Source organism: Hyperolius riggenbachi, chromosome 10 (genome assembly GCF_040937935.1).
Source record: "Hyperolius riggenbachi isolate aHypRig1 chromosome 10, aHypRig1.pri, whole genome shotgun sequence".
NCBI classification, from domain to species: domain Eukaryota; kingdom Metazoa; phylum Chordata; class Amphibia; order Anura; family Hyperoliidae; genus Hyperolius; species Hyperolius riggenbachi.
The window spans coordinates 75,992,261-76,016,628 of record NC_090655.1 but is presented as its reverse complement, the minus strand read 5'-3'; the positions used below and the strand labels follow the sequence as shown (position 1 = coordinate 76,016,628).

The following is a 24,368-nucleotide window of genomic DNA, read 5'->3' as shown; positions in this document are numbered from 1 at the left end:
ATCAGAGAATGCAGAAGTGTACCGCGGATGCCACTCGGAAACGTGGATTGCGCATCATAGCATAATTCTACAAAGAAAAATCTGATTCCACATAACAAAAATATAACATGTTGCAGAAATGAGCAATTCCCGTTTCCACGGAAATCCGTAAGACACCTCTCGGAAAGCGGAATTCCGTCAGAATCGGAAATCTGCATTTCTTATGCCTAATGGCAAGCATTATTGAGCTCTTTCTATTAAAGTGGACCTGCACTCTTGTACAGGATAGAAGGAAAACCGAGAGAAAGGCACCCTGTATGCATTTAGAGAGTTTAGCTTGCCTAATTCCCCCTCATGTGTCTAATCACCACTGTAATTTGATCTCTCAGCTGTGTCAGCTGAACCTTATGGCTGCTTCTATAAAAGCAGGAAGTAGACAGCAGATTTATTGCACGATTTTTATCAGCTGTAACAAAAATGTTTTTCTTTAAAGTTTACTATGCTGTTGCTTATCGATCAGAGAGGAAGCTCTTGTGAAGCAAAAAAAAAAAAAAAATGCAAATATGTTCTGCCCATCGTCCATTCAAGGCAGTCAAACACAAGAGCAGAGGATTGCTAACTGGTTGTCATGGGTTACCGTAGTTTGTCTCATTAGAAGAAGGTCACTGACTTTATATGGAGGACACAGACCTGCTATTTCATGGATTCTTGACTTTGCCAATACTGCTCATCGTGTAGGATGTCTGGTGCATTTATTATGCTGGTATGTCATTGTGCTGTAGATCTGAGGTCTGCTCCAAGACGTTCCTTTGTCAGACCCATGATCACACAGCCAAACAAGCCAGGCCAGTTCCACTCTCCCCTTCATGCTCATTTTGGTTGCTATGCAACAAGCTCCGAGGAGAACTGCCGTTCTGCCTCTCTTCAGCGAGAACCAAAGGATTATTCTAATGAATGTCGACAAGACTTCAGCATTATGGATGTGTCATCCCCGCCTTAACAAAACCAGACAAAGAACAGCGTTTCCTTTCTGCTGCTGTATGGACAGGGAATCATCAAACATGACTCCGTGTTTACTAAACACTGGCTGAATCTTTGGTCTCATGTGAAAAGCCATGACTACAAGTAAATGACAAACATGGCAGTAGATAAACACCTGTGTGATTAGACACTCATCGCAGCAGCCATGCCTCAGCTCATAGGGTTCCGGGACAGCTGAGCTCAAAATATTCTCCAAATCAATGCCCCGAACCTAGCATGTGTCCTGGACTGAACAGGGGCGTGGTGCTTCCATGGAAGTCTAATCACCCAGGTGTTTATTATCTTCTGTTCCATGGAACTAGTGGAAGCATAGCTTTCCTCGCAGATATTTTTTTAGCCATATTTTTTTTTTACAGCTGTCTTAATGTGGCACTCCCAATCTGCTGGCGATCAACCAAAATTTTCCATTTGGACCAATCGAGTGATTTCATCTGAAAGGGGCTCGATTGATTTGGCCAAATGCTGCACAGATTTCTCACCAATTCAATCAGAGGAATAAAATCGTCCATATATCGACGAGAGAAGTCTGTTGAGTATATGACCTGCTTTAAGTTTAACTGTCAGGCAAAAAAATTAATTCTTTATTTTTATCTGGTAAACAAGTAATATGGATGCTAACCAGGCAATCCAAAAGTTAAAATCACTATTACTTTTTCTTGTTGATAAATGATCATTCCCCAGTTTACCTGACTCTTAATTGGTACACACAAAGGCAGTTGCAGGGCATGCTGGGTTGTCCTTTTTTGCTTGTCTTCTTTCCCCCCTCAGACTTAACTATTGCAGCCTGATTGACTGAAGCCTCTTTCTCTCCTGTTTCCCCCTCCCACACCTCTGTTCCTCTGATTGGCCAATTTTTCTCATGCTGAGACAATACACTTTCTAAAGTGAAGGGTGGGCAATGCATACTACACAATCAGGCAGAGGAGAGTAAGGGAGGAAACAACATCAGAATTGGCTTCAAAATAGCCACAGGTAAAATGGGAAATGCTACAAAGTATTTTCTCTTTTTACTGTAGAAAAATCACTAAAATCAAAATGTGGACAGTGCAATACCTATGTTATGTAAGTAGAGCAAGTATTTATCTACTTCTATGTGTGTGTTTTTTTTCTGAGATAGTATGGCTGACAGCTCCTCAACTTTAACTCAGGATTGAACGTCATCCTAATCAGTCGTTGATACCGCCTTTCCCATGAGAAATATTTACCTTTTCTCAAATAGATCATGGGGGAAGGGGGGGGGGGGAAGTTGTGTGACTGATATTGTAGTGAAACCCCTCCCAGTGTGAGGTCATGACCATGGTCCTGACAATTAGCTGTCTGCGAACCTCATTGCATTGTTGAAAATAGCGTCTGTTTCCAACTGCCAAGCTAGCAGCATCTCCCTCTGTGCAGAATTCTCAGTAACGAACATTCTGTACATATCACCTATTAAAGCCCATTTTCACTTGTATACAGTGTGTTTTACATCCAAATTTGCATATGAAAATTGTGGCCTCTTGTACACAATATGCAATCTCGATTCACAATTTTGACGCGATTTTACATGCGATTCAGATTTGTGATTTTGAATTGGTCCTGCACGCTGTGTTTTTTTGTGTGCGTTTTTCTTCTAGTGTTGATAGCATCCATGGAAAATCGGAATTGCAATTGTAAAAGCGAATTTGCAATTTGCTGTGTGCAAGAGCCCTGAATGCAATTAAAAATCTAATGTGAAAAGTTCATTAAAAACGTATGCATTTTCAAATCTCCATAGCAACATATCAATGTGACAACACAGGAAGAAGCATGTTAGATTTGAAAATTGGCATCAAAAATGCAAATTCCCATGAGGAAACATTGACTTTCATGAATTGCAATTAATTCATGTGGGGCAGTGCATGCTGCAGAAATCTGCCGGGACAGAGGCCTGCACTTCTAATCCTAGAGTGACGTGACTATCCACATTCTTATCCAGCAGCCATGGAAAAAAACGCATGAATTGGAAAAGACTCGATTGAGCTGCACTGGTTTCAGTGTTAATGCGAAAATTCGCATTGTGATTTTGCACTCAGTGGAAATGGGTCCTAAAACCCACCAAACAGTTTAATCCAAAGACCCTGAACAAGCATGCCCATCAGGTGCTCTGACTAAAGTCTGACTGGATTAGGTTGTTTTAGACGTGCGATTCAGACATGGAGGGCGATTTACTGGCGATTGATTTTTTGCGATTCTCGAACGAAAATCGAATTTTCACTGAAATGCTGCAGGCAGAGCATTTGCACAGCCATGTGGCACCTAAAGCAAATCTCAGCTAAGCTTTTAGATGTTATAGTTTAACCCAATTACCAGCTTTCTTATGAAGTTTTCTTTGAATTACCCCATAATCGTTTTTCCTACGTTCGCATAACAGAATTTTAGGTATACTGTTCTCTTATAAATCATTTGTAACGTGATGAAAACCTAGTTTTCCTAGTGCATTTGTATTTATTTGGGCAATTTTACCTTCATGGACCATGAGACCAAGTTGACAGAAACTACAGTGCCACGCCCTCTTCCCTACATACCATCCTAAAGTCCTCTTCGAACTTGTAAGCCCCGCCTCCTGTGGCACATAGTGTAGTGTGTAAGCTGGAGAAGTTCTTCTCACTCCCCATCTGAATAAACCTATGCATAGCACAGGTGGGGAAGCGGATAAAGTGCAAATTGCCTTTACGGCCGCACATGGTCAGGTTTTTCAGTTCCAAGTGGACATCCCGAATTCCAGTTTTGCCATAGGCTGTATTTGATGTCAAGTATTTTCTTATGCTTTTCAGGTTTTCAACCTCTTCTTGCTCTTCTTCTGCTGTGATGTCTTTGGGCTCAAAGTAGACGAGCTTCACCAAAGTTCCACCAATGTCCATGCCAAACCATGGGAAGGCTGCAAAAGGAAAAGGACACAAATTGAACCCATTATTCAGCATTTATATAGAGCCGGCATCTTAAGCAGAACTTTGTAGAGTAATATAATTATACCACTAGCTGGGCTCACAATCGAATCCCTACCATAAACACATAGGTCGATAATAATCTAGGACCACTTTGGAGTGGTGGTGTACACATTATGGCACCGCCGGTCAGCTGGGCACAGGGTGAGCCGAACGACGGCTCACCCGACTTCCGCTCAAACCTCCTGTGGCTTCTGGAGAAGAAGACAGCGAGGGCACACTTTAAAATACTTTTATTGAGGTTGGGGTTAATACAGATAAAGTGGAGGGTGAGGTAGGCCTACCTCAATCCCCCCCTCCCCGTCATCTTCTCCACAAACTGCATCCACTAGTGAGGAGCACGCCCCCTGTTACCTTTAGCGGATGTTGGGTGTCCATTCCCAGCTGCTTTCTGGTGCTGGTAATCTATCTACTTACCTTCATTGAACAAATCTCCGGCGGCGCTAAATACTATTCCCCCTCCAAGTTGTAGCAACTCAGAGGGAGGTGCAATTCGGGTTCTGGAGATCGCCAGATCCCCAAATTACTCTTGTGCATGGTGCGTAGCATAGCACTAGTACTATGCCTGTGCCCAGCTTTGTGCTAAAATAACCTGCTTCATGGTGGTGGTGGGTGTGTCTTAACTTATTGGTAGTTTTTTTTTTTTTAGGATGAAGCAGAAATCCAGAGCACTTTGGGAAGACCCACACAGACAACTCTGTGCAGATAGTAACCTGGCTGGGATTCGAACCAGGGACCCAACACCGCAAGGCAAGAGTGCTATCCAGTACGCCACCTGCATATGCACATGAATAACTCCAAGTTAACACATCAAGGTAAAGTGTAAAATAGTCTATAGCGGAGGTGCACACACAATGTTTAAGCTTGCGAACTACTTCAAAAATGATGAACTGAAAATGACCTACCTACAGATGCAAGCCACAACTACAGCACATGCACATCAGTCAGACAGGCAGTGTGAGATCTAACCAAGAGTCCATAGTGATCTAACAGTAGAGCACAATCTACGCAATGGGCACCCTTCTACCAAATCCTTGAAACTCTACAGCAGCATAAATAACCAATGCCTAGGCAATGGAACAGAAAGTCATAGAATCTACTACAGACAGCAAGTTCTAAGCATTTTTCCCCTGCAAAGTCTGATACTGTTGTGAAGATTTCTGCACACCTCTTGCCAAAGTCTATGCGATTATGTAAAAATATTTCCACACTTGTACTCTGTCTGCTGCTCTTTGGACTGAAATGTGGGCTAGAGGTCACAGCAGGGACAATCTATCAGGCAGTACTTTGGACGCCTCAGAGCCTTCTATAGTAGACAGAATAGATATAGTAAAATTAAGATTTTTTTTTTCCTGGGAAGACAGTTTACCATTGCCAGCAAATGTGGGTATGCGTGTAAAAGGTTTGTGAGGATATGTAGGAATATTTGTTTGCAAAGAAAAACATGAAAACAAGTGTACCGGACTGGAAACTCTTTAGAAACATAGTATAAGATGTGAGACAGCAACATTTGACGTTGCCAAGGAGACAAATTCTTTCCCATACTTCTTTGCAACAACTCTGGCCAAGTATCCAGCCATCAGTACTTGGTGGCTGCCACAGGAGCCAACCAGCACAAAGACACAGCGGACAAGCCCACCCTGCCTTTCAATCCCCTTCTGACTTGGCAACTGAAACAAAACAGCCAAATGTTTTGATTTTTGTTCTAAATATAGCGGTGACGGTTGCATGTAGCTGTTTGTAAATGATGCCCAAATTACCAGAGGTGGCACACGGAATAAGTACACTGCTGAGAATTCTAGAGGTGACAAAATATTCCTCAGCTAACAAAATCATACTCCAACTAATCTCAGCCTAAAGGTGGCCACACACCATACAATTTTCAAGCAATCTGGCTGTACAATTAATCACCAAGTGCTGTTATACTACATGGATGTTGGCAAGATTGTATAAAAATTGTACAGTCAGATTGCATGAAAATTGTATGGTGTGTGGCCACCTTAACTTGTGTCAGTTGCCCCATGTACCGTAACTGCAGAAAGATGCATCACTCTGCTGAATCTTACAGTTTAGTTATCGTTCCCCTTCACCCATACAAAAGGGAACAAACCACTTACTATGATTATAAGTCGCTGTACCCCAGCGGTGTGGTACAAGAGGAAAGTTGGCTTTTACTTACTCCGGGCTTCTTCCAGCCCCACAAAGTCTGTTAGGTTTCTTTGGTATCCTATTGTTTGGCAAATATACTGTATGCAGCTTGAAAATGGATCAATCAAGTCCCACCCAGGTTTAAACTGGATTGGTCCATTTTCAAGCTGCATATTTGCATAAAAATGTACATAAATGTGCATAAACTTGAAATTATTTGCATATCATTGATCATCCCTACCTCCTTGTTCCCTCTGTTCTGCTGTCAGCCCTGTTAAAGTCCACGACGAAGCTACTGCTTGTGCACTGTCCTAGCCACACGCTCCTCGATTGCGTGGTGGGGGTGGTTCTGCGCAAGCATAAATCTCCCAGCCACGGGAGCACGATTAAGGAGGTACATGGCCAGGATAGCACCTAGCCGTGTCGGACTTTTACAGGATTGACGGGGAACAACGGACAGGACTGGGAGGACACAGAGACCCAACAGACAATGTGGGGCTATCCGGTAATGGAGGGCTGGAAAATGATTAGGCCTCGCCCTGGGTGCATTTTTGCCTAGAAACTGCCTTGGCCTTGAGGACAGGGTTGGAGAACTCTGTTCTAGCAGACGCCTTACCATCTGACGTAAATGTAAAAGGTCAAACACTCCTTGTTGTAATATTGTATATATTTTGCACCAGAGTTCTTCTGAAGCAACCGGTTTTAATCTGCCAGCTGCCTACAGATTGCTAGAAAGTCTTCAGTCATCTCGAAGAACCTGGTCATTGATAGCAGTAAGTCATGCCTCATGCTAATAGCAGTCATCCTATATGTTGAACAAGATGTAATCCTGATAGCCTTGCGTATAATTTTACCTACAGGGAGGTTATGTCAGCAGCAGATAACATGCAGAGTGGAGCATTATCACACAGTGGCATAGTGAATCAAAGGTTCAGAACAGTGCTGTAAATAGCAGTAATTTATGCTTCGGTTACTGCAGCCTTAGTGAGTTCTAGTACATCAGGCCCTCTGAATGGGATACCCAAACCCAGGTACACTTGCTAGTGTTCCCCAACCCTGTCCTCACGGCCCGCCAACAGTACGTTTTGCAGAAAACCACAAACATGCACAGGTGAGGTAATTAGTGTCTCAGCAGAGCTGATTAACTACCTCTGTGGTTTTCTACAAAACATGCATAGTTGGTGGGCTTGGAGGACAGGGTTGGGGAACACTGCGCTAGATGACTCTCGGGTGAGGTGGCCATTCAAGGTTCATCTCCAATGAAGCAGATTGGGTCTGCAATATGTGTGAGGGCCACAACACTTCTCAGCAACCCATCTTCAACCTCTGGACTCCGGGGTAAGCAGACTTTGTTTTAATTGAACTACACATAGTAACAAACAAGAACTTTGTGTTACCATAAATACTAGTGGCAGCTGGCTGTTCATGTTACAATTGTTTGGGCCTGCTTATAACTCCATTTGGTCTGTTGGTAGGTCAATTTGACATCAGTTATTTACGCTGACCATACGCCCCACTTTACCCGGGACATGTCCCGGATTTGGGGTACCCTGTCCCAGGCTGCACGAGGTCCCGGGAAACATCCTGCTTTTAGCTACGGGACGTCCTGGTCTCGGGACTTTGGCCACCGTACTATTGCATGAACTGGCCGCGGCGTCTACTAGACACCACACCAGTTTATAGCCCGCAGCCCCGCTCCAGCCTGCATAGTCTTCCGGCAGGCAGAGCAGGGCTACGGGAAGATGGCGTCCGAAGCCCTGTACTGGGGACCATTTGTGTCTCCAGTACAGGGCTTTGGGCGCCATCTTCCCGTAGCCCTGCTATTCCTCTCAGCGCAGGAGATTGCAGGAGGATCGTCTGGGGAGCTGCGCGCCAGAGGCTAAAATGTGGCCCAAATTGCGTTTATTTTTTGCTGAAATGTTGCCCAAATTGCGTTTATTTTCTGGGGTCTGGGGTAACTGTTGCTGCATTTATTATTTAAGGGTCATAGTTGGCTATATTTCCTGCTTTGGGGTTAAGGTTATGCTCCGCACATACAATGTCATGGTCACGCCCTCCCCAGGTTGGACCCAGAAAAATCTGGTCACTGTAAATTATTGATAGATATGCTGTGTGATGATGAGACATGCCCCACTGCTTCTTTGGTTTTGTTTTTAGTATTTTGAGGGTAAGTCTGTAGGTCCGTAATAAAAACTTGTTTGATGGTCAGGGCCGGATTTAACATTAGACACGTGCCTATAGGGGCCTTATGTGGCAGAGGCAGCTCCAATCTCTTTACAAATGTCCCCATCTCTCAGCAGAGCCGGAGGACTATATCACTCACCACCCAGCTCCTGTCCAGCAGCCACAGGCAAGTAGTTAGGGGCAGAGATCCAAGGCTTAATCAGTGCCTCCTGTGAAAGTGCATAGCGTGGTGGGCAGTGTGGGTATTGCATCCACCTCCCTCTGTCCCTGCACTGCACCAGCTGAAGCACAGATCAGCTGTGCACCTGGCCACACACTGCCATTTGCCGCTTGCTCTTCTCATCTTGGTCGGGGGGGGGGGGGGGGGGGGGGGGTGGCCTTGAGGCTATGTAAGGTGACGACTTAGTTGTGTGTAGCCCCCCCCCCCCCCGATTCTGTGTAGCCTGTTTTGTAAGGTAACTAGGGCCATATCTACAGTTATATTTTTTTTTAATTATTAAAGCAGAGGGGGAGTTGTACAAGATTTTGCTAGGCAGCCACACTCTGAATTACACTGCTGCTTGGTTCATGTACATTTATCTCTTTATGTGATATAAGAAAATAACAGCCAGGATTGGGGATGTGGCCTGTGTTGAGGGGAGGAGTTTAGCACACTAGAATCTCTGTGCCTACAAGCTCCTAAAGAGTAAATCCGGCCCTGTTGATTGTATCCTATTGGGATTCACGGATTTATTTGATGCTATACGGATGTCTGTTTAAGGATTGCCAGGTTATCCATGGCAGTTTACTGTAAAGTTTGTATTTTGGCTTTCCTCTTTGTTTGTATACAGGTATCCAACAACATCGCATACAGATCCAACATGCCCACTGGATGCAGCGCCATGCCCCCCCTTTCCCATATATATCAACAAGTGCGTCGCTAGCCTTTCGTCGAGTATGTAAAGCACTAAATACAACTGTACAGGCATTTGTGGTCGATTCAACTTTGCTCTGTAATGCTTTCTCATTTAAGCTACACTCACAATAAATCAAATCACAAAAGCACTTGCCCGTCCAAATGCACATCTTAAGGAGGCCACTAACGATCCAATTTCTAGTGAAAAATCATTCGAGCGATCAGATAATTCTGATCGGAAATGAAATATTGTAATACATCGTTCACTACACCATCAACGAACTAATCTTTGATTGCCATTACAACTGACCAGAAAATCCAAATTTTGGTTCAATGAAAATCCAATTGAATGACTTTTTATAATCGTTCGTAATAGATTGTGCCCATCAAAGGAGATTTACAACCAATCCAATCACAATTATCTGATTGCTCGAACGATTTTTGATAGAAATTGGACCGTTAATGGCCACCTTTATGCTTGTCAAGTACGGTCTGTTTAATGTTTATGTGGCTATGCCTATCTCCATGTACCGCTATGTTGCCAAGTACTGTCTTGTCTATGCAACAATGGATATGCCATGTGTACCACAATCAATTCAGTGTACGACAACTGCCGTACTTGGCGAATAAAAAGTCGATTCTGACTTTGCAGCAAAATCAGACGCACTACATTTGCAGAAACCCATGCAGAATTTGTCAAATGCAAGTGCAAATGCAGGCGCACAAGACTAAAGATCACATTACCATTTTATACACACTACTTTCAAATCCTTTCAGAATGCATCAAAAACACACCACAAGCGATATTCAAATAATGATGTAGTGTACACATGGCCAAAGGTAACTTGGCAGATCACAGCAATATTGGTCTGACTACATGTTTACCTTCTGTCTCATACTGAATATTCTCTGTTGCATAAGCAGTAAGTGGAGGTGGGAATCTTACAAAAAAGGTACTCACTGGCATAAGGACGGGTTTCTGAACTAGTATTTGACTTTGAGGAGAATATTGGTTTGCTCAAGTTAAACACAAACATACGATTGCTGCAGGGTCTGTAGAAGCTTCGTGCAACTAGCGCCAAATCTATCTCAGAGGACACATTACACGAACCTGGATTTCTGTTTAGCCGATCACTATAGTATTCCCTCCACTGTAAGAGGTCCTCTGCCTTCATAAGATATGTACACACGTCCTGATTTTCCGCCCAACTTGTCGTTTGAACAACAAGTTGGACATGTGTACGCGCAGTCAAGTGACTGATACCAGCCAGTTTGCCCGATCCGCTTGGCATATAAGTAGAACCAACTGTTGCTCAAACGACTATCAGGTCCGTATGTGTGTACAAATAACTGTCGCTGATCAGTCATTTAATCTAGTCCATTGTTCTATCCAGTCCATTATCAAGTTGATTACAAGACAAGTAAATTAGGATATCAGCTGCTTTGTTGGTCATGGTCAGTGTGTACAGGACGTTTGAACGACTTGTTATTTGCACTTCAAGTCATTCAAATGACCAGTTTAAAATGATAATCAGGCGAAAAGTTGGATGTGTGTATTATTATTATTATTATTATTATTATTTAGTATTTATATAGCGCCGACATATTACGCAGCGCTGTACAGTGTATATATATATATATATATATATATTGTCTTGTCACTAACTGTCCCTCAAAGGAGCTCACAATCTAATCCCTACCATTGCCATATGTCTATATTATGTAGTGTAAGTACTGTAGTCTAGGGCCAAATTTAGAGGGAGCCAATTAACTTATCCGTATGTTTTTGGAATGTGGGAGGAAACCGGAGTGCCCGGAGGAAACCCACGCAGACACGGAGAGAACATACAAACTCTTTGCAGATAGTGCCCTGGCTGGGATTCAAACCAGGGACCCAGCGCTGCAAGGCGAGAGAGCTAACCACTAAGCCACCGTGCTGCCCATGTGTATGCACCTATAGAGAACAATATACCAACTTAATCATGCCTGTTCCTATAATGATCTTTCAGTACACCATAGGATTTCCTGCTTTAAAGGGAACCAGAGAGGAATAATATGTAAAAATAGAAAAAGGCTTTTATACATACCTGGGGCTTCTTCCAGCCACATAAGCCTGGATCGCTCCCACGTTGCCATCCTCCGCTTCCTCTATCGCCGCTACGGAGTCCCGTCACTTCCGGCGGACGCGGCCAATTGTCCGCATCACAGGGGCTCCCTCCATACCCTTACGCATGCGGCTGCGCAGTAGGCAGCCGCATGCGTAAGGGTATGGAGGGAGCCCCTGTGATGCGGAGAATTGGCCGCGTCCGCCAGCCGACTGGCGGTAATGACGGGACCCGGTACCGGCGGATCCAGGCAGAGGAGGACGGCGGCGTGGGAGCGATCCGTGCATATGGGGCTGGAGGAAGCCCCAGGTATATATAAAAGCTTTTTTTTATACTCTGGTTCTCTTTAAAAAAAGGAGCCTGAAGGGAGAGGTATATGGAGGTTGCTATATTTCCTTTAAAAAAAAAAAAAAAAAAAAAAAAACACATACTAGTTGCCTGGCAGCCCTGCTGATCTCTTTGGCTGCAGACCGAATCCCACACCTGAAACAAGCAGGCAGCTAATCCAGTGTGACTTCAGTCAGAGCACCTGCATGCTTGTTCTCAGGTTCTATGGATAAAAGTATTAGAGGCAGGAAGGTCAGGAGGAAAACCATGCAACTGGTATTTTAAAGTCAGCCTCCATATCCCTCTCACTTCAGGTTCCCTTTAAAGAAGAACTGTAGTAAAAATGACATAATAAACACAATTGCTTATTTTTTTTACAATATTCACTTATACATTTAATCAGCGGTTTCTCATTGTAAAAACTTTCCTCTCCCTGATTTACATTCTGAAGTTTATCACAGGTGGTGACATCTTTAGTTCTGCCTGGTGATCTGTATGGAATGGTGATTACAGAGAGTTCTATTCTCAGAGAGAGATATTGCTTGCCAGTTTGAGAAAGCTGTTGTTATTTCCCACAATGCAAGTTATACAGTAAACTGTCAGGACCATGGTCCTAGCATCACACTATGGGAGGGGTTTCACCACAATATCAGCCATACAGATGTCCCTGATGAGGTAAAGATTTCTCATGGAAAAGGGGGCATCAGCTACTGATTGGGATGCAGTTCTATCCTTAAGCTACGTACACACATGCGACAACGATCGTTCGTTGTCAACGACGAACGAACTTTTAATTGATGAAAGAACGACCTAAGTAAAGTTAGTTTTAAAAGGTGTGTAACGATCAGATCGTTAGAACGAACGTTACATCACGTAAAAGCAACTATTGCGCCTGCGCATAAAAATGAAACGTTCTATGGAGAAATAGTGAAATGCGCATGTCAAGTCTAGTACGAACGACCGTTTCCAACGATGTACTACTTTTGCAAACGATCGTCGTTGGAAAAAATCCGCCAAGCTAGATCGTTCCTTTTTAACGATCTAGCTCGTCCGTCGTTAGACAATGGTCGTTGGCTGCTTTTTTTTTTAAACGATCGTTGTTTGAAACGATCGGGGAACGATCGTTTCAAACGACTATAGTCGCATGTGTGTACACACCTTTAGTTAAAGCTCCTCTTTAAAGCTGGAGTGTCCCCATAAAAATCAAATTTCAACAGCAACTGGTCTGAGTGTATTAAGTGATAAAGAGGCTAATCCTGAATTCAAAACTTTTTCTGCTGTTATGGTTTGGAGTTATCACATACCTTAGGCGCACTGGCCCTTTAATTGCTATGGCCATCGGCTGGCAAAACAATTGCATGCTGGGGGGGCCTTTATCATATTTTACGCCTCTTCCCTGTATTTCCCCCTCCTAATGACATAAGACGGTGCACCTTCTAGTCTAGACCTCAGTGTTTTATTATATGCACAAGGGTGTGTTGTGTTGGATGTTACTCGCCATGCTATTGTTCTCTGTGCCCATAAAGGTGTCCTCATGTTTCCAATAAGAAGATCTATAGCGTGTTGTGGGAGCTTTTGGCAGTGGCACAGCTTACTTTAAAGACTATCGTGACCAGAGGGATGTTTCTCACTCTTAGCAGTCTGCGGCGACCTGGACATCGAACTATTACAAGGGTGGTGAGCGCAGTGTCACTTGACCAATTGTTTCTGCTTATGCATGAAAACATTTGTACCCAAACACTGTTTCCAAGCACATCCGCTTGCACTCAAGTACAGGATGACCATTCTTATTACATCACTAGTAAATTACTGCTATTTTACTGTAGTCAACCCCACACCCATTCCCTACTTGAACCCTGACCTCCTAGTGCCTAAAACGAACCCTCCTACCTAATGCCTAAACCTAATCCACCCTCCTAATGCCTAAAACAACCCCCCCTCCTTAACCTAATGCCTAAACCCCCCCCCCCCCCCCCCCCAATCACTAATTGTAGACAGACTTCTACAATTGTTAATCCCTATGTAGTAGCTGATTGGTTACTACCCAACACACAATTCCCCGCTTAGGCACTCGATTACCACTGAAGGATATCTGAAGTGACATGTGTCATGTTGAAATAGACATGTGTATGTACAGGGCCTAGCACACAAATAACTATGCTGTGTTCCTTTTTTTATTTCTCTGCCTGAAAGAGTTAAATATCAGGTATGCAGGTGGCTGACTCAGTCCTGACTCAGACAGGAAGTGACTACAATGTGACCTAATAAAAGGTTAGTCAAGAGTCTTAAGGTGGCCATACACTGGCCCGATTCGCGGCCGTTTCGACAGCAGATTCGATCCTGGGATCGAATCTGCTGCCAATCGTTCGCGCTAAACTCACCCGCCGATCAGATTTCCTCCCGAAATCGGATCGGTCCGTCGATCGCGCCGTGCGGGAAATTACCCTCGATCGCCCGCGGGTAGGGAGCGCGTTGCTAGCGGCGGCCGATCCGATCAGGTATACATTACCTGACGCTGGCTCCCGGGCGTCTTCTCTGCGCTGCACCCGCTCCATCCTGGCGCTTCCTGTCACTGCAGTGACCAGGAAGTTCAAATAGAGGGCGCTCTATTTGAACTTCCTGGTCACGGAGTGACACAGGAAGCGCCGGGATGGAGCGGGTGCAGCGTGGAGAAGATGCCCGGGAGCCAGCGTCAGGTAATGTATGCGCGGGTGGGGGACAGTCGGCAGCGGCGGCTCCACAGATTGTGATCGGTTTCAGGCTGAAATCGATTCACAATCTGTTTGCAGTAAAGGCAGCCATATGATCCCTCTCTGATCAGGTTCGATCAGATAGGGATCTGTCAGCTGGTCGATCTCATGGCAAATCGACCAGTGTATGGCTACCTTTATGCTGGGCATACACGGTTAGATTTTCCTTATCAATCGAGCCGCTGATGGCTTGATTGATAATTTCCGACATGTACGATTGCCCGCCGGATCGATTCCCCGCTCGATACCCGTGGGCGGACAATAGCAGCAAACGAGCGGAAGATGAAGCGGGAATCGATCCAGCGGCTAATCGAGCTGCAGAAACGGTTCGTGTATGCCCAGCATTACACAATGAGTTTTTTTGGCAGATTTACTTTCCGATCAATTTCCATTCACTTCTATGAGAAAATCTATCAGAAAAATAATCAAAATCAGATCGGACCTGTCGGAAATTATCTATCTGCAAAAAAAAAAAAAAAAAAAAAAAGGTAGATTGCCAACATCACTTTGTTCCGGCAAATGTAAAAGCTTCTGGTGGTCTTGGACAAAACTGGAGATCATCAGGTTACCAAATACTAAAAGCAACAAAACACCTTTGCTGTCCATGTAAGATGTCACTGCAAGCAGAGTGGCATCTGTCACCTAGAGTTGCTATACAGGATCCACAATGACAGGAACACTGCCTGTAGATGTTTCAGGTAAAATGTTTAATTTTCGAAGTCTGGAGCAAATTGTACTGAGCTAAGCAGAAAAAAGGAGGTCAGAGTTCTGCAAACAAGAGGAAAAACACACTGGTATTCTTCTGCAGGGAAAAACTGTCCTGACACCTCATTACTTCTACACTCCAGGATCACGTGGGCCGGCCAAGCAGGTGCTATCTGAAAGGCTGAAATCTGATCTGTGCTCTAACTGATAACTATCTGGGGGAAAGGTCTGGACCGTATAATAAAACCATTGCGATGTAACACCGGGTAAAGCCGAACAAATTCATTATCAGCACCAAAGAAAGTGTATGACAATTTAAGACACAAATAAATGTATCATAGCAGTGAATAAAATATTGTTCTAATGGAAACTTGCAGCGAGGGGAATATGGAGATTACCATAACAACTCTGCTAGGTACCCACAGAAAGATGGATCGGGGAATCTACCATCAAATGTTTCACAATTAGTCTTTCGCGATCGCAGAACAATCATGGAAGGTGAAGACCAACAACGGGATGTGAACTGTTATGCTGGGTACACACGGTAAGATTTTTTGTGCGATTTTGCGACCCGATTGTTTTTCCCGCACGATTCTGCACTCTATTCTCTTATCTTCATTTGTTTTTCTTATCTTTTTCCATTCACCGCTATGAGAAAATCGCACGCAGAAACGATTGGGAGCAATATCGGACATGATGGATTTTATCTATTGGATCCATCTATCACACGGAAAATCGTACCGTGTGTTAGGCATTACAATGGTCAAGCAAATTTTTTACTTTAGCAGAAGTCTTAAAGAGACTCTGTAACATCAAAAACCTCCCCTGGGGGGTACTCACCCCGGGTGGGGGAAGCCTCTGGATCCTAATGAGGCTTCCCACGCCGTCCTCTGTCCCATGGGGGTCTCACTGCAGCCCTCTGAACAGCCGGCGACAGACCCGACTGTAGCTTCAATATTTACCTTTGCTGGCTCCAGCGGGGCCGCTGTGGCTGCTTTTGGCTCCGAAGTAGAAGGAAATACCCGATCTCAGTCGGGTCCGCTCTACTGCGCAGGCGCCGGAAACTTGCGCCTGCGCAGTAGAGCAGACCCGACGGCGATCGGGTATTTCCGCCTACTTCGGAGCCGACAGCCGTCAGAGCGCCTGCGCAGGAGCCGGGAAGGTAAATATTGACGTCACCGCTGCACGGAGGGCTGCAGCGAGACCCCCGAGGGACGGAGGACGGCGTGGGAAGCCTCATTAGGATCCGGAGGCTTCCCCCACCCGAGGTGAGTACCCCCCAGGGGACGTTTTGTCGTTACAGTTCCTCTTTAACATATTGTAATACATACACACATTTTTAAGCATATATTTTTTTTTTTTCTTCCCCATCTCAGGTTTACTTTAACCCCCTTGGCGGTACAATAAATCCGCCAGGGGGCAGCGCAGCACTTTATTTTCAAATTATTTTTTTTTAAAGCATGTAGCTAGCCTAGCGCTAGCTACATGCTTACCCCCTCCCACCCCTCCGATCGCCGCCGGCGCTTTTACCCTGCAGGGAATCCCGTTCTGAACGGGATTCCCTGTATGGGCTTCCCCGTCACCATGGCGATGATGTCATCGACGTCCTGACGTCAGCGGGTGTCCCGATCCACCCCTCAGCGCTGCCTGGCACTGATTGGCCAGGCAGCGCAGGGGTCTCGTTGGGTGGGGGGGCGGCGTGGCGGATCGGCGGCGATCGTTATGCACACGCAGCTAGCAAAGTGCTAGCTGCGTGTAGCAAAAAAAAAAAAAAATATGTAAATCGGCCCAGCAGGGCCTGAGCGGCACCCTCCGGCGGCTTACCCCGTGTCCAGCACGGGGTTACCGCTAAGGAGGTTAAGGTCTCGTCTGCAATTGGTCCCAGAAAGTCCTCCTGTCTAGGGCATTCTACACATGGGTGGATGCGCCCGTCGCTGCCTGCGCAGGTGCAAAACACTCCTGGTGACGGGAGATGGAGCGGTCGGACTGCGCCAACTTGGGGACTTTCTGGGGCCAATTGCGGACAATGCAAGCGTCGGACAGCGGCAGGGAATGATCAGCCTGGAGGGGGCTGGAGGAAGCCCCAGGTATGTATATTATTTTTCTCCCTGCCCGTCTCAAGTACCCTTTAATAAGGCCAGCCTTGTTCACATTGCATTCGGTTTGCGTGTCCGTCCGCGGTGGGCTTTTTTCGAATGTTTTCTGGCTATTTTCTGCGTGATCGCTCATTTTTGTGGGCATTTTTGTAAGCGCTTTTGAAGAGCGCTTCCATCTTTTGATTTTGTGAGCGTTTTTCTTATACCTTCCATTGAGGCAAATAGTCTAAAAAAAAATGGCCCAAGCACCGCTTTTCTAAGCGGATTGGAAACGAACCGCTCAGATATGAACTCTCTCAGAGAATCATTGCACAAGCGCTTTCAGGGCAATTTTGAAAAATCGCCAGCGCTTACATTTTTACAAAAATGCCTATAATGTGAACAAGGCCTAAAAGTACCTTCCTGGATGTCATATTGATAACTTCGGAATCACTTTTTCAGAACAAGTATACAGATGAAGTGTTCTGAAACAAACATGCAGCAATTAAAGTCATTAGTGGCTCAGATAATAATGAAGTCCAAAGAGGATGCTCTTCATTACAGCCTGGCAATGAGCATTTTTAGAAGCAGGTCAGGAACAGCCTCCACATGTAACACTATAAATTTCCTATAACATACTGGTAGTACTAAAGAGAGTCAGAAAAAGACTGACGGTAGTAACAATATGTAAAGCCCATGTCCCAGCATTTCATCAGATCACATGATCTCCCATAGTGCTCTGGGGGAGAGAGCTGCATGACATCATAGCTAGGCTTATCAACGAGAGGGTGGGGCCAATAGACGCATGTGTACCAGCCCTAACAACTTTTTTTTCCCTGCTTACTTAAATAATTGAAAAACACTTGACATTTAGCAGGATCTAATCAAATGTTGATTATATTGCTTAACAGAATACTGTAAGCTACCATTCTGTGTTATCAGCTGACCAGGGGCAGGGAGACTGCAATGCCTTCAATAGATTGCTAGACAAAACACCATGTAGGAACATTTCTTCCATAGCACATTTCCATGCTAGAATGTCCACAGATCTCTGCAAAAGGTTATCAATAGCTTTTATGAAAAAAAAAAAAGAGCTATTGTGCATCAGGGTTTATTGGTCTATCATGACTGATTTTAGGCCACTGCAATAAAGATTCCTTCCAGCCTTGAAATAACAGAACATTACGGGTGATAAACTGCTGGATGGGAGCCATACACAGAACTGTGTTCTGATGGACAGATTTCAGTAATCATATTTTTCCCCTTGCCAGGCCATTGAGTGCCTAGTACAGATTGCTGAGGCATCTAAAGGTGCTACAATCAAAAATAACATGGTTTAAGGTGCACATGTTCTGAACAAATCAATTCTTTTGTTTATATGGACTGGTAAATATTGCACATTGTAGGGCTTTGCTATACTGACAACTGCGTGAATGAAAACAGCTTTATGCGTAGCCTTACACTTTAAAAGACCCATTACATCAAAAAAGTGACAGATCTGGCAGGTTTTTGCCTAGTACCTCTCCTCAGGGGGAATTCATGGTGGATGTGTGTGGAATGATAGCATGAGGTGGGAGGTAGGGCTGTGAAATCGGTACAAAAATCTGATTACCGACTGCTCAGTTTATAAAACCACTGAATCCAACTCAGACTCCAGGTACCCAAAATTTCTCCGACTCCAACTCCACAGCCCTGCTGGGATAGGTAAGGAGAGTGATAGCCTCGGCCTGTGCACCACCAAGATGATTCGGCAATCTGGATCTCTTGGGGGACGCATTGGGACCACCATACGCATGCAAGATTCTAATGCCAGAGGAGGCCCTGACTGAGGACCATTAATCTGTGTACACGCCCTTCACTCTCGATTCCCGAGAGGATCATGCTGAAATTGCTCAGGAATTGGCCTGGTGTATGGGCAGCCAGCGCATCTCTCTCTAATCAGATTCAACCAGAGAGAGATTTTGTCTCTTGGTTGAATCTGCTCGCCATAGCTAGATAGATGGCCGCCTTTAGCTGCAGCTACAGAGCATTCAAATGCACAAAACTAAGTAAGGTTGCATCAGCAGCTGCTAATCTCACAGTTCTGTTTCTAAAGGCAAAGAAACTGATAAAAAAAATGTAAAAAAATATAAATGCAAAAATGTTACAAACCGAAGCGTGTTCTGCAACTAACAATGATGGTAACAGTTTACAGTACTACAAATAGTAATATATGTCCTTTATGCTGGGTTCACAGCAGAAAAAAATGGTCAGAACCCAACAGACCAACTGCCATGTCAACAGACCTATGCTAAGCATAGCATCCAGCAACACAGGTCTGTTGCCAATGGCTTCAGTTCTAATGAGTGGCCCACAGGCCTGTGTGGTGCACAATAATTACAGACACCGCAAAGGGCTAGTTTCCATTGCAACGCAGGGCAGCACGGCTCTGCATTGCGTGTCACTCCCAGGGGGGCGGAGCTTGTAAGCTCATTCATTACACTGAATGGGATCACAGATGCAATTGCCCCAAAATGAAGGCAACCATGCACTGCGATTCAGTGGTGAACTGCAAGTCTATGCACTGTCTGATGTCCCTGTGATCGCATTTCCATAAGTGTGGCTGAAAGCACGCTGTATGGAAAAGAGCCCAAAGGCTGCAAACAGGGCCGGTTCAAGCCATAATAGGGCCCAAGGCAAATGTAACCTGGGGGCCCCCCTGAACCCAACCCCCCCCAGTTCAGCCCTGGGGCTCCCAAGCCAGCTGCCCCTCTCCTCCAGATCTCTCCCCTCAACTTTAAAGAGAACCAGAGATGAAGCACCCTCATGTATTTTATTACATTTATCAGTGGGAACATGACAGTAAACACCTACCCTGCTTTTAGTTTCATTGTTATCTGCTTAATTAGTCTATTAGCAACTGTGATAAGAATCCACCGACTATTCAGTCGAGGTTTGACCTGGAATCATTATAGCTGAGTCACTCTTCTGTGAAGTGTTTTCAAGCCCAAGCCTTTCCCTCTCCTGGCTTAGATTTCCTGCTTTGCATACTGAGAGCTGTGATGACTGGGAGGTAGTGTTGTCCGGATCATGAACGATTCGGATCTTTGATCCGAATCTATTTTATGAGTCGATCATCCGAATCATCAAAATGAGTGATTCGGATCGCAAAAGGGGCGGGGCCAGGAGCGACACGCCCCCTTTCAGCGGGCAGCGGGGTCTTGGAAGCAGAGGAGAGATGGATCGCTCTGTTGGAAAGGAGGCAGCATTGCAGGGACAGGTAGATGAGAGAGAGAGGACATGGGTGCCACTGCCAGATATGTGTAGAGCACACATACTGGCTGCAATGTGCTGCTCATTACAGGCTGTCTGTTCCGTAGTGCTGCACAGTGAACACATTGGAAGCTTTTGGCTCAGCACAGCTCAGTAACTTTGCAGACAGTGTGATTGAAAGGCAATATAATCCTCCTGCACTCGGCACTAAACAGCTGCACTTCACTTCTGGGAATGCTTTCTTTCACTGTGCGACCTTTTCTTTCAAAGTGTACAGATGAACATATAGGTGAAATATATGTAAAGCATATGACTTCAGCATGTGGGTATTACGTGCAAACATTTCTGCTCTCTGCTCGTCCCTCCTCCCATCTCTGTCCACTCCCTGCCCTCTGTCCATCTTCTCCCCTTCTCTGTGTGCCCACTCCCTCCCCTTCTCCTGTCCACAGACCTGTCCTGCTGTTCATTTCACCCCCGAATGCTTCCGGTAGTAAAATGATCCGAGATTCGGATCAAAGATCCGGATCTCTTCAATGATCCGATTCGAATCATCCGGATCATTGAAAAGATCCGAACTTCCCATCTCTACTGGGAGGGGCTGCTCTGCTGAAAGAGAAGCTCTGTGGCTGCAATATGATCCCTGTGTGCTCTGTGTGCATAGATACTGATCACTGCAGTTTCATTCCTATGAGAGACACTTCCTACAGGCAGTACATCATACCAAAATGAAAGCACACAGCAGCCTTTCTCATATAGCCTAGATAGCAGCCTAGTCTCATATAGCCTAGACAGCACATCCAGAACAACTCATATAACCCGGAAGGAGAAGGGATATGAGCTGGCTGCCATATTTGATTTTTCCTGGAGCAATAATGGATAAAAAAAACACTAAAAAAGGCACACCAGAGCGGCAAAATTATCAGGTAGAGCATTTATTCTTTACAAGCTATCAACTGATATGTTTATTTTGTGTGAAACGTTCATCTCTGGTTCCCTTTAATGTGCTAACTGGGGCCCCTGCACCATTTTTAGCAGCATAGCAACTCACCTGTCTCGTCTCGCAGCTCCTCCATTAGTTTGTGCCCTTATGTTCATCCCCACAGGAGTGCCTCTTCTCCATTACCTCGCACATGTTATCCGTAATGTAACGGGTCATGAAGAAGAAGGAGCCAGGGGGTATGAAGATGGTGAGCACAGGCGGAGCAGCGTGCTGGGACAGGCGAGTGGCTACACTGCAAAAACAGTGCAGTGGCCCCAGGGAGTACAAGTTGGAGGAGACCTGGGGGCCCAGCAGCACTCAGGGGCCCTGGGGCAATTGCCCCCTTTACCTCTATGGTAGCGCCGGCCCTGGCTGCAAATGCCGAATTAATCTACACAAGCCTATGGGAAAGAATCTCAATAGGCTGTTTGCCATACACATTCTTGCAAGTCTTTACGACTTCCACCTTCTCACCGACGCCACTCGGGTCACTGCTTTTGCCGGGGACAAGTGGCATAATACCAATGGAGGCCCAGCAGAAGCATACTACCGGGGTTTTCTATTGGCTGAGTGGATTAAACCGGTCAACTTTTGATACCTGAACCGTCTTAAGTGCTTGTAATTTGTACACCCAATAGACAGTACCATGTGGCTCCATTTCCAGATGTCTGTAAATTAAAGTGTACAACTGATAGGCAGGTGTGGGGCAGCACTGAAATATTACCTCAGAAGCTGCAATGTGATATGACGGTACACATTCCTTTGCCAACTGCTGATAACTGGACTGCTGGGGGGGGGGGGAATTTGAGCACTTCCTATCAGACACAATAACATAGCAACTGTAGTGTAGTCTTACATTACAAAACAACACTAGAAGCTGGAATGCCCCTGCAACCATGTTTGCCTGAAACCATAATTTAAAGAACCTCTAAGGGCCAGTGCACATCAAAAAGTGCTAGCGTAATCGCAAACGCTTAGCGCTTTTTGAAGTAATTTTTCAGAGCGATGCTAGGCACATGATTCTAGGCATGTGCCTAGCGATTTTCTAATCCAGCCTAGCGATTTTTGGAGTGTTTTGGTGTAGTTTTTTTATTTTTTGTTACAATAAAGCTTTGACTGAGCAGCTTCTGTAACAAAAACACGCGCTGATCTAGCGCTTTCAAGCGCGATTTTCCACTTTCCAATACAACATTGAGGCTGAATCGCCTCAGAAATCAGCAGAAATGCTGCTGGACCCGCCTTTGCACTTGAGGAAAAAACGAATCACTCTGGTGTGCACCATCCCATTGAAATACATTAGCCAAACGCTTTTCAAAGGGCAAGCATTTTTAAAAACGCTCAGAACCGTTCTTGGTGTGCATCAGCCCATAGTCTGTACAGGAAAATGGAGCCTCTTGGCAGGATTCGATTGGTTCATTATCAAGCTGAAATATACTGGTATAATTCAGAAACACCTTGGAATTATTTGCCCATTGACCATCAATGACTGGCAATACTTAGGATAACTCATGGAGAAGCATGTGATCAGTTTGATCAGCTGATAGACTTGTAAGGTTTTGATTTACTGTGATGACTTCCTAGTTTAACGCATGATCATGGCCAGCAAATCAGGGCTTACAAGTGTATCACATGCTTCGCCAGGAGTTCTAAGAATTGCCATCCCTACTGCTGAGAACTGGTGTTTAAAGGGAACCTGAAGTAAGAGGGATATGGAGGCTGACATTTATTTACTTATATAGTTGTATGACTGTCCTGCTGATCCACTGCCTCTAATACTTTTAGCATAGACCCTGAACAAGCATGCAAATCAGGCGTTTCTGGCAACAATCTGACAAGATTAGCTGCATGCTTGTTTCAGTTGAGTGATTCAGACATTGCTGATGCAAGACTGCCAGGCAACTGGTAATGTTTAAGGCTGCTTCCACACAGGGACGTTACAGGCGCACGTTAGCGTGCAATGTAACACAAGTGGGCTGTTCACACAGCCCACGTTGCGTTACATGTAACGTTGCACGTTGTCGGGACAGTGCAGCATGCTACGGCGTTAGAGCGGCTATAGCCGCGTTAGACTGTTTGCACATGCGCAGTGGGGGGCGGAGAGAGCCAGCTACAGTAGCCGCGCACATGGCTACTTAATATTCACTGCACTGGCGGCCGCTGACTGGCCGGTGGGACCATGTGATGCGGAGTGTCTCGCTCCGCATCACGTGGTCCCGCCGGCCAATCAGCGCCACTCTGGGAGACCTTATAGGGATAGAGCCGCTTAACGCGGCTCACTCTACCGTCCTCTCTTGTAGCACCATACGATGTGTTAGGTGCACGTTATGCGACCTTAACGTGGCACCTAATGCAATGTCTTGGTCTGCAAGTAGCCTAAAGGAAACAAATATGGCAGCCTCCATATACTTCTCGCTTCAGGTTTCCCTTAAATTTATATCATTGCATGTAGAGCACACTACATGTTAGATGTCGAGATTTTTCCTAAGAAGCGTAACCTGATTAATTGTTTTGGTCCTTAACCACTTGAGGACCACAGTGTTAAACCCACTTAAAGACCAGCCCATTTTTCATGAAATAGGCCACTGCAGCTTTAAGGCCTCGCTGCAGGGCCGTGCATGTCCGCACACAAGTGATTCTTCCCCTCCCCCTTTTCTCCCCACCAATAGAGCTTTCTGCTGGTGGGGTCTGATCGCTCCCCCATTGTTTATTTTATTTTGTCAATATGTATTAAATTTGTGTTTTTTGTTTTTTTGAATGTTCTCCATCTAGCTTCCCCCCTCCCATGTCAGCCAATTACTGCCCATCACTTCTGTGTGCCCCAGGGAGACAGCCGTGACGCACGGCGATCGCCACTAGGAGTCTGAAGAGGGAGCGGAGCTCTGCCTCCCAAGCGAAGATGCGCGATCTCCAGCAAAACTGGCCTGCAGGACCTTATGCAGATCGGCGCTAGGCGGTTCTAGGGCTG

The 24,368-nt window shown here is 45.3% G+C and overlaps 1 protein-coding gene and 1 long non-coding RNA gene across 3 annotated transcripts in view; one reads left to right on the top strand and one right to left on the bottom strand.

The window, feature by feature from the left end:
* PANK1 (pantothenate kinase 1) overlaps nt 1–24,368 on the bottom strand; it is a 71,003-nt gene that overhangs the window by 25,442 nt on the left and 21,193 nt on the right. For both annotated transcript variants that reach the window (XM_068257557.1, XM_068257558.1), the window contains exon 2: nt 3,564–3,916. In XM_068257557.1, coding sequence (XP_068113658.1) covers nt 3,564–3,916 — 353 coding nt within the window. The remainder of the gene's footprint in view (nt 1–3,563; nt 3,917–24,368) is intronic.
* The window catches only part of LOC137535693 (uncharacterized), a 30,248-nt gene continuing 6,525 nt past the window's right edge, over nt 646–24,368 (top strand). Inside the window, exons 1-2 of the long non-coding RNA XR_011024448.1 lie at nt 646–742; nt 4,633–4,798. This is a non-coding gene — a long non-coding RNA (uncharacterized lncRNA). The remainder of the gene's footprint in view (nt 743–4,632; nt 4,799–24,368) is intronic.